This window comes from Podarcis filfolensis, assembly GCF_964270895.1.
Source record: "Podarcis filfolensis genome assembly, chromosome: 14".
Taxonomy (NCBI): domain Eukaryota; kingdom Metazoa; phylum Chordata; class Lepidosauria; order Squamata; family Lacertidae; genus Podarcis; species Podarcis filfolensis.
This window is the reverse complement of record NC_139616.1, coordinates 27,524,097-27,533,650: the sequence shown is the minus strand read 5'-3', so window position 1 is coordinate 27,533,650 and position 9,554 is coordinate 27,524,097. Positions and strand designations below refer to the sequence as shown.

The window sequence follows — 9,554 nt, the reverse complement described above, 5'->3', positions numbered from 1 at the left end:
CGCGTCTGGGTGAACAGCGGGGTGCTGCTCGCCGCCTCTTCTGTTATAGACGCGAAGGCATTTACTTGGGTTTATTAAGGCAGCCCAAAGGGAGGGGCCCCGCTTGAGATGCGGGAGGGGGCCCTGCTGATCCCTGCTAAGCCCAGCCGCAGCCTGACGCCCAGATCCTCCTTGGAAGTAAGCCTGAGCGCAGCTGGGGCGTAGGGGGGCTTACTCTATAATTGAATTACAGGCGCTCAGTGTAGACTCAGGGAAGGAGAGACGGCTAAGCGGCCTCTCGCTTCTGCCGCTGCCGGCCTGCTCCGACCGTCGCATGCAAGGCGGGGAAGCAAATCCCTCGAGATCCTGATGCGCGGCTGCCGGCAAAGCCCCTCGCTCCGGGAAGCCCCTTCCGAGGACGGAGGACCAGCCCACCATGTTCTTGGTCAAGATGTTTCAGGGCGAGGAGGAGGAGGAAGGCGAAGGGGCGGGCGCCAGCCTGGGACCGGTGCTGCTGGAGGGAGGCAGCCCCCATCTTGGACGGAGGGTCCATTTCCTGCTGCCCCACACTATCATCCAGGAGCCCCCGCCCCAGCTTCAGGAGCGAGCCTTTTACCAGCGGCTGGAGCGCTTGCTGGGAGGAGAAAGAGGCGGCTTTGCAGCGCTCTTTGCGGCTGACGGCTGGGAGGACCTCCGAGGTGAGGCCCGGAGCGCAGGGGGCTTTCAGGCCAGGAGATGGAGGGTCCCACTGCTGCCCAGAGGGCCTTGGAGGCAACAGAGCGGCTCGGACTCTCAGACCCTACATGATCCTCTCTGCTGCCAGTCATTGGGGGACGGGGTGACATCGCTGGCTAACAAGCGCCACAGCCAGAAGCCACTGGGGGCAGGAGATGGTTGCTGGGTTCGCTGCCTCTTAGCCAGAAAGCCCCCTGCCCCCGCCTCAGCGACCCAGACCAGGGTCTGCCCTCATACCCATGGGGTTCTAGAGGTGCATCAAAATGAGGAGTGGCTTGACTGATGCCCACCTCAGCACCCCACAGAATGTGTGGTGGTGCATCAAAAGGAATAAGAGGATAAACGAAGGCAGCATAATGCAAATGCTTAAAGTCCTGGGTGACGTGGATTTCCCGCCCCCCCCAGACAGGAGAAAAACTGGTGGGTGTGGGGAAGCACATTAAGAACTTCTGATGCCCTCAGCTCTGCCAAGTTTGAGAGGCCCCATTGTTCTATCCCTTCCCCAAAAGTATATTAGTCTAACAGATCGGGAAGGCCAAAGAGAGAAATAAATGTTTTGTTTTTGTGTAGATATCAGTACAGAGAAGGCAAATGAAAACAAACTAGTCCCTTTTTTGCATTTGGAGGCCTTCATCACCTGAAGCCCTAAACTGTGGTGTACTTCACCTGTGCGTAAATCAGACCCTGGCCCAGGACCATTTGGAGGTAACTGAGCAGGTGGGACACTGCAGTACCTCATGGTGGGGAGAAAAGGCCCCTCCATTTGGCTAGAGCAGGTTGTGTTGTGAGAGAGGGGCTGTAACTTCCTCATCCTCCGGCACTCCCTTGGCCTTCCTTCCTTTGCACCTGGGCAGTTGGAGTTCCACACACTTCCTCAGGCAAACACTTGCACCTGTAGTTAAACTGATGCTCCTCTTTCCACCCTCCAGAGGACAAGTCCCTACGGAAGCGGCTGGTGAAGAGCAGTCCAGAGGGAGGCAGCTGGCCACAACTGGGCCAAGAGGTTACTGTGAAGATGCTGGGAATCCTGGAGGACCACAGCCTGGTGGAAAAGGACCAAAAGCTCACCTTTGTCCTTGGCCAGGGGGAGGCAATACAGGTGAGGTGTGGGAAGGCTGCAGCCCAGGGGCTCCCTTGTTCCTTCGTGCATTTTCTCCTCCTGATCCTTTCTCCCCTGGCTTTGCCTGGCAGCCTGCCCCACAGGGGCAGCCCATTCTCAGCCCCCATTTCTCTCTGTTGCCTGAGCAACTGAATGCCACCAATGGAGGGGAATCCTGGTTGTTCTGCTTCTGTTCTGTTTCAATGGAAAGGACTGGCAGCTTTGCAGCCACCCTCAACCTCGTGCTTACAGGGCCCTCCCTCTACATAGGATCTCACCTTTTCTACCTGTGCGCCATCATAGCAGTGGCCACTGCAGACCACGTGAGAATGGTTGTTGCTCCCAAGCCAATGTACTCTTGCACGTAGTGGTGCTGAGAGGTGTGACAGCAGGATATATGTTTGCTTGTGTGTGTGTTGGGGGGGCACTTCGGGTCAGGTCCTTGTTTCCTTTTTCTCTCCCTAGGCTTTGGACCTTGGCGTCCTCTCCATGCAGCTGGGTGAAATAGCCCTTTTCCTCGCTGGCCCTGCTTGTGCCTACGGTCACCTGGGCAGGTAGTCATCAGTCATTGCTCTGCACTGTGACTGGTGGGCAGGGAGGGGGACAACATCTGGGTCCTTGGTGGGGGAAGAGAGCTGTGTGTTCTCAGAGGTCTCTCCTCCTCCTCCTCCTGCAGAGAGCCAGATATTCCCAAAGATGCCACGTTGCTGTACGAGGTGACTCTGCTGCACGTGCAGGACAGCCCGGACCTGTTGCTGTTGCCCACCATGGAGCGCCTCAGCCTGGGCAACCAGAAGCGGGAGTGGGGCAACTTCCACTTTGAGCGGGGGGACTACCAGCAGGCCCTGCACTCCTACCAGCAGGCTTTGCATGTCCTCTCCTTGCCAGGGACAGGTGAGGCACTGTTCTGAGGGCTTGGGATGCACTGGGGGATGAAGCCCTCCCAACACAGCCATGTGGGTGCGTGTTGGAAACATGGGGTTGGCAAGGGTTCAATTAGAGCTGACTGGCAGCTTGCCTGGAAATAGTGCCGTGAGCCCAAATCTGGGCACTTTGGATGAAAATGGAGAGGAACCCTGTCCCAGAGGTGCTCTCCTGCAAAGGCACACTTGACCCATCCCTACCGCAGAAGCCCAGTTCTGGGGCTCAGCCCCAGCTGCACCTCCTGGCTGGGGGTGACGCTGCACCCATGTGGGTTTCTCTCTAGACTGCCTGAGCCAAGAGGAGGAAGAGGAGCTGCATGACCATCGGGTCAAATGCCTCAACAACTGTGCGGCTGCCCAGCTGAAGCTGAAGCTTTTGGATGAGGCCCTAGCATCCTGCAATGAAGTTATACAGCTTGACCCAGAGAACATCAAGGCACTTTACAGGAAAGGGAAGGTGATGAGGGAAACGCCTCCCAACCCCTCACCTGCTCCAGGGCCAGGAGGGACGAACTTGGCTAGGGAACGGCATGCTGAAGGCCGTACAGCTGGCTGAGATCCAGAGTGGGGTGGTGGGGATGGTGGCAAAGGTCCCTGTTCCACAATATTGACCTAATGCTATATCTGGATTGAAGTGGGGGGAAAGGGAGTTGTGACCACAAGAGGTGAGAGAAGGCAAGAGGGAGGATCAAGGAACAGTTGCAGAGACCAGCCAGAGAAAGAGGTGGACAAGGACAGGCTCCCCCAACCCTATCCAGTTAATATACCACCCCATCTCTGTCACTCTCTCTGCTATTTAGCTGTTGTCAGAGCGGGGAGAGGACCAGGCAGCCACCACCGTTCTGAAGAGAGCCCTGCAGCTGGAGCCAACTACCAAGGTGGGGCAACAGGATATGCTAGGGGCAAAGACAGGCAAGGGACAATAGCAGAGGCGGTGGGGAAGGTCCATCTTTGCTGGGCTAGCTTCATCCTCTGCCACTTGCGGCACTTGGGACTGGCATCTCCCCTTTTGCTCAGCTCGCACTGAGATGACATCATATTCCTAGCATTGGTGGGAGGGTGCTCAGGGGGCACTGGAGGTGATTCCCCCCCCCCCGCCTTCCGAGTGTATTAACCATTTGCTCCCCAGAAGGATTAAAAAGACCTTGGCTGTCTCTAGGCTATCCATGCTGAGCTCTCCAAACTAGCAAGGCGGCAGAGGGGGCAGCTGGAATGCCTTGGCCCAGGAGGGGCCACTCCGGAAGACATGGCAACACCCACCATTGCTCACAGTGCTCAGGTTTGTTATCACGGCCTAGTTAAGGCAAAGGATTGAGGGTCCTTGTCACTTAGCAGGTGCCTTCCTGCCCCTTTATCCTGGGGGGTGCTGCTGCTGCTGCTGGGTTTTTCCCCCAAGACTGTTCCCGTGGCCTTGTGGCAGCTGCCTTTGTGGGCATGTTGTTTGGCCAGTGTGGTGTAGTGGTTAGAGTGCTGACTAGGGCCTGGGAGACCAAGATTCAAATCCCCACTCAGCCATTAGTCTTATTGGGTGACTTTTGGCCAGTCACTGCCTCCAAGCCTAATCTACCTCACAGGGTTGCTGTGAGAATAAAATGGGGAGATGTATGCCACCTTGAGCTCCTTGGAGGGAAGGTGGAAAAAATGTAAGAGATAAATAAGAAATTGTGAGGCTGTGAAAGCTCATGTGTCTCCTCACTGCCATCTTTTGCAGACAGATGCTCCTGCTCCCCAGCCAAGCTGAGTGGCTGCTTCTTTTCCTGGGTTGACCCTAGAAAGCCTTGCAGAAATATGAAGTTCCACCTTCTCCAACAGCAAGGACTTCTGAGGGGCGTCAGGGCCAAATACTTGTTGTGTGTGCCCACTTGTTTCTCCTGGGATGGGGCAGACCCACAGCTGCTATGGAACTGTGTGGCTCTAAGTCCCAAAAGGAACTCTTCCTCCTCCTCTTTCTCTACCACCACCAGCAGCAGCAGCAATTGAGAGGTTTGCAAGCGACGTTTATCCAAGAATGAAACATGGCACCCAAAGTCAAGTGGCTGGCTCTCATTGACACCTTTGATGATGATGTTCCCTAAGTGTAAAGGAAGGCTGTCATTGTGAAAGGGTGGGAAGATCCTTTCCAGCTGAAGCTGGATACTCTGAGGCTGGATGTTGCCCTGCAACCCAGCATGCTGCTTATATTTTCTTCTGTGCTCTATTCATTTCCCTGCCAATCTGCAGGGAAGCCACCTTGGAATACATGTCTCATTCAACCCAAAGACTGGCCTGTTCCTAGTGTTGAGCTGAGGAGGAGAACAAATTCCAGGGTGTGGACAGACATACAGCTCCCTGCACGGAATGGCAAAGGGTTTTCTGCATTGTGGGGTGGGGTGGGGTGGTCTGCTTCTGGCATGATTATTCTCCCTTTTCTAAAAGCAGACAAACACCACTCTTACTGTGTTGTGTTCTTCTCCCATACCTCTTTGAAACACAAGTCTGGGCAAAGGAGGGGCTTCATGTCTGCCACAAGGGCCAGCCAGGCAGCACTTTGCAGTTTGGCTGGAAAGAGTGAAAATTGGTTGTATGGAGAGCAGCCTTGTCCCCCCTAAGGATGTACATCTATGTGCACCATAAGGGCCATGTACTTCAAGGGTTCCTTATTGCTCTGAAGATCCACCAAGGGCCATTCTGATATCCCAGTTGCCTTGTTTCCCTTGGCAGGGTTCTTCTTCTTCTTCTTCTTCTTCTTCTTCTTCTTCTTCTTCTTCTTCTTCTTCTTCTTCTTCTTCCTGCTGTTGAAATTGTCTGTGTTCTATCTGCACACACAATATTTACCACCAGTCACCATCACCTCTCTTGTGGCAGCCTCACTCATGAGCTGTAGCAGGTCAAGTACAGAGAAGGTCCTCCTTCTTTGTAGGATAGGAATAACTTCTCTTCTGTCCTAAAAGTATCCCCTAAATTGTAAAAGGCAGATAACCTCTGAGCAACTGCATTTTAATAGAGGGTTGTGTGTGTACTTGCAGTTTCAGTTAGGAACAACATTTCCCACCTCCCTCTAAGAACTCTCAGGAGGACTCTCTTATGGCCTGGTTTTTCAGGGAGGAGCACCTTTAGGTGCTGGGTCACCCTGGTAGTGAGTTCATGCAAGGGATGTAGGCTGCAGAGCAACTCAACTACTCTTTTTTGGGTGCTTGGCCTTAAAGCGTCTAGTCTCTGTTGAAGATGGGACAAAGGAACAGCTTCATCCTCAACAACAGGCATGTCTGGGTGAAACGGAGCCTAGCAGAGGCCCTGGTGCTCAAATGTAGTGGGCAGCCTTCTTTGAAGCAGTCAGGAGTTCCACAGGTGGGCAGTCAAAGAAAGAGCCTTGCCTGCAGGAGGAAGTCTTCCTGGTGTTGCTGCTGAGGGCAAAGAGCTGGCGATGTTCCCTCAAAAGAAGAATGGCTACAGAAACTAATGGAATATGCAGAAATGGCGAAACATCGGAAGAATAAGAAATAAAGATAACAAAGTCTTTAAAGGGGAATGAAAATCTTTTATTGAATATTTACAAACTCATTGTAAACGAATTAAAACATTAGCAGGATTAATATAAAAATGTGCAGTATTGAAAACATATATAAAATGGATGGAAATAAAATATAAAATAGATTTTGATTCGGGTATGCAGGAAAATAGAGTAAATATAAGGAAGAGAGAAAGAGGGGGTGGAAAGTCAAAATATGATATGTAAAGATGATTCTGTTTGAAATGTTTGTTATAAATGAAAATTCTATATATAGAGAGAGAAAGTTGGAGCTGGGGAGTTGGTTCCTGAGGAAGAGAAGGCAGTGCTGCCAGGCAATCCATTTATGGAGCATTGATCCTGATTTGCTCACAGGGAAATTAGACAATGTTGGTTATTTAATGAGGATTCCCTTGGTGTGTGTGTGTGTGTGTGTGTGTGTGTGGAAGGGCAGACAATGGTGAGTCCAAATCTCCTCTGCCGCTGCACTTCCTGCATAAGGTCTGGGCTTTGAGAGAGGGGTTTTGGTGCACAAGAGCCATCCTGACTTGGCCAATCTGTGATTGAGGCTGCACCCATACCAGGTACTGAAAACATGTTCCACTCCTCTCCTGCCACCACTGCCCCAGAATAATCCAGGGATAACTCAGTTGCTTAGAGTGTGGCACCTATAATGCCAAGGTTGCAGGTTCGATAAGCTGCATATTCTTGCATTGCAGAGAGGTTGGACTGATGACCCCCAGGATCCATTCTAGCTCTATGATCTTATGGTAAATAACTTGACTCCTTGCAGAGTGAGCTTACCCTGACCCCTTGACAGAGCAGCAGCTGGGAAGCCCCCCTCTGACCCTCTGCTCCATCCAGGGCTGGCGCAAGACATTTTGGTGCCTGAGGCGAACCGCATAATAGTGCCTTCCCTGCCAAATAAGAAGGGAGTGAATGAAGATCTACATCAGAAACAAGGGCTTTGGGATCTGTTGCCGTCTGAGACAATGGCTTCACTTTGACTCATGACTGAGCCGGTCCTGCCTCCATCCCACGGGGACGGAACCCGCGCCGCACCACCTCTGCTGGGGGAGCTTGGCCGTCGATCTTGCCACCGCTAACACTTACTCCGTGCCCAGGACTGGAGAGGAGAGGGAGGAGCTCCTACGGGCCCCGCCACTCTTGGCTCCACAGCCATTCGCGGCGCAGGGGAGGCGCTTCAAGACCGCCACGTTGCGCCTGTTGCCCTCCATGATGCCCCGCCTTCATTTCTGGCCGTCCTCCCCTGCAGCCAATCGCTGAATGGTCCGCCTGGTCCAGTAGCCGCCTCTTGGCGCTGGCGGGCTAATAGCCTCCTGGCCTCTGTGCGGATTGGCCAATCAGGCGACGGGGGCGGAGCAGGGCAGGGCTGTGGCCGTAGCTGCCTCGGGGACTCGAGCGAAGCGGAGCCATGACGCGTAAGCGGGACTCCCCCCCCCCTCCCGGTCCGGTCTCGCGCCCCCTTATTACCCTCCGGTGGGTGGGGGAGGATATGGGCTGGAAGGTCCCGTTGCCTCCTTGACTTGCTCAGGGCGGGGGGAGTTCCGCCTCTGCCGCCCTTTCCCCCCGCCCGTCAAGGCTCGGCGGCCCGCAGTGGCCCCCGGGGCCCCGCCTGACCGGCCCCCGCCGCGCTCACACGTGCACTACCTTTCTCCGCGGTGCAGGGGGCAACCAGCGCGAACTGGCGCGCAGCAAGAACATGAAGAAGAACGCTGACAAGGGCAAGCGCCGCGACGACGGCCTCTCCGCCGCCGCCCGCAAGCAACGGTGAGCGCCGGGCGGGAGGGGAACAAGGTCGGGCTGGGTATTTTTCTGGGCCGGGCCTCGAGCCCGGAGGCGGCGCCTCCTCCTTAGCATAAAAGACCTGGCCGGGACAAGAGCCAGGAACGGTTGGCTGCCTCCGCACCCTTCCTGCTTTTCCTATTTCTTCCGCCCCTGGCGGTGAGCGGTGGGCATCATCCTGTTGTCTGATAGGGACGAGGCTTCTCGTGGCACTAGAAATAGAAGCACCTTAGGGCGGGGTGAGCTTTCCGGGGCTCCTGGCATCCGCTTCCTTGGATGCCCTTCTCAGTCTGCTTGTCTTTAAGGTGTCTCAAGACTCCTCCATGGCATTGCTGTTGAGAGCTGAGGCTGCCAGTCACAGGTGTCGCCAGGATTTTTGTTAGGGGGGAGGCTTTTGTTGGGAGGGAACATCAGATTTATATTGATTTTGGTTGATTTAGGGGGGAAGCTGCCCCCCCCCCCGCGCTACGTCCATGCAGCCAGTGCCTGAGGATCCGCCACTGGCTATGGAGGCTCCACCGAACTGTCCTTGCTGCTGCTCCATCCCTGCTCTTACTTTCCACTCAAATCCTTAATGTGCCTAGCCTAGCCCCTTGTCAAAGCCCTCAGAGGCCAGAGTGACAGCCCCTTCTCTCAGGCCCAGTGGCGACTGAGGCAGCCCTTGCCCTGTCTTTATTTGCCAGCAGCCCAGCACCTGCCCTCAGGCCCAGGTGCGTCTTCCGGACTCAATGGCCACAGCCTGACTGCCTTGCTTGTTTTTTCCTCCACAGAGATTCAGAAATCATGCAGCAGAAGCAGAAGGCTGCCAAGGAGAAGAAGGAAGAGCCTCAGCAGCAGCAGCCAAAGTAGGCAAGAGCCCTGAGGGGGCCTGCCCAGGTGGTGGCTCCCTTTCCTTTTCCCTCAACCGCTCACACTCCTGCTTATAGCCACAGTGGCATTATGGGGGCCACCAGACCACCTCCTGCTGAGGCTGGAGAAGAAAGGAGGAACCCCAGCCTGGTGGGAGCTGGCAAATGCTAGAATCAAGATACTTCATTAAAGTAGTTTTACCCATTTGTGCTGGCTGGAAAATTACTGCAGGAAATGAGATGGGCAAGGTCAGCAAGTGAGATGGAGCAATTTATCCACTGTGTGCGCCCCTGTGTGTGTGTCTGTGTTTATATGGCTTGCAGCCTTGTACAGTGGTCATGGGCCTATCCCATCACCAACAGCTGGAAGCTGAGATTTGGCACAGCATATGGATGGGGTGCCTATGGGAGACAGTCCTGACTTGTAGTTTCATGGAAGATTTTCTTATGCTAATTTTTTAAAAGGGTTGTCTGCCACCTTTGGGGCATAAACAGCATTTAAACTGACTTAACAATTCATAAAAACATCTAGACGGTCATGATTTAAAACAGGCACATCCAACAGGTAGAACATGATCTACTGATAGATCACTGAACGTCTGAAGTAGATCACTGGTAGATCACTGCCCCCCCCCAAAGAAGCTTAACAACTTTGGCTCCCCTAAAAAAAACTCAAC

General features: G+C 54.2%; 2 protein-coding genes across 2 annotated transcripts; both read left to right on the top strand.

Moving 5' to 3' along the window:
* The first annotated feature begins 232 nt into the window (after nt 1–232).
* LOC310749074 (peptidyl-prolyl cis-trans isomerase FKBP8-like) lies at nt 233–5,164 on the top strand. Its single transcript, XM_083585476.1, has 8 exons — nt 233–677; nt 1,644–1,813; nt 2,279–2,367; nt 2,490–2,707; nt 3,021–3,193; nt 3,537–3,614; nt 3,896–4,015; nt 4,448–5,164. The coding sequence occupies exons 1-8, from the start codon at nt 416–418 to the stop codon at nt 4,475–4,477; spliced, it is 1,140 nt and encodes a 379-aa protein (XP_083441602.1). The 5' UTR covers nt 233–415; the 3' UTR covers nt 4,478–5,164.
* Nucleotides 5,165–7,521: 2,357 nt separating this feature from the next.
* SERF2 (small EDRK-rich factor 2) lies at nt 7,522–9,084 on the top strand. The gene is made up of 3 exons (XM_083585470.1): nt 7,522–7,665; nt 7,912–8,014; nt 8,800–9,084. Exons 1-3 carry the CDS (start codon nt 7,659–7,661, stop codon nt 8,876–8,878), a joined length of 189 nt encoding a protein of 62 aa, XP_083441596.1. The 5' UTR covers nt 7,522–7,658; the 3' UTR covers nt 8,879–9,084.
* Nucleotides 9,085–9,554: the final 470 nt, after the last annotated feature.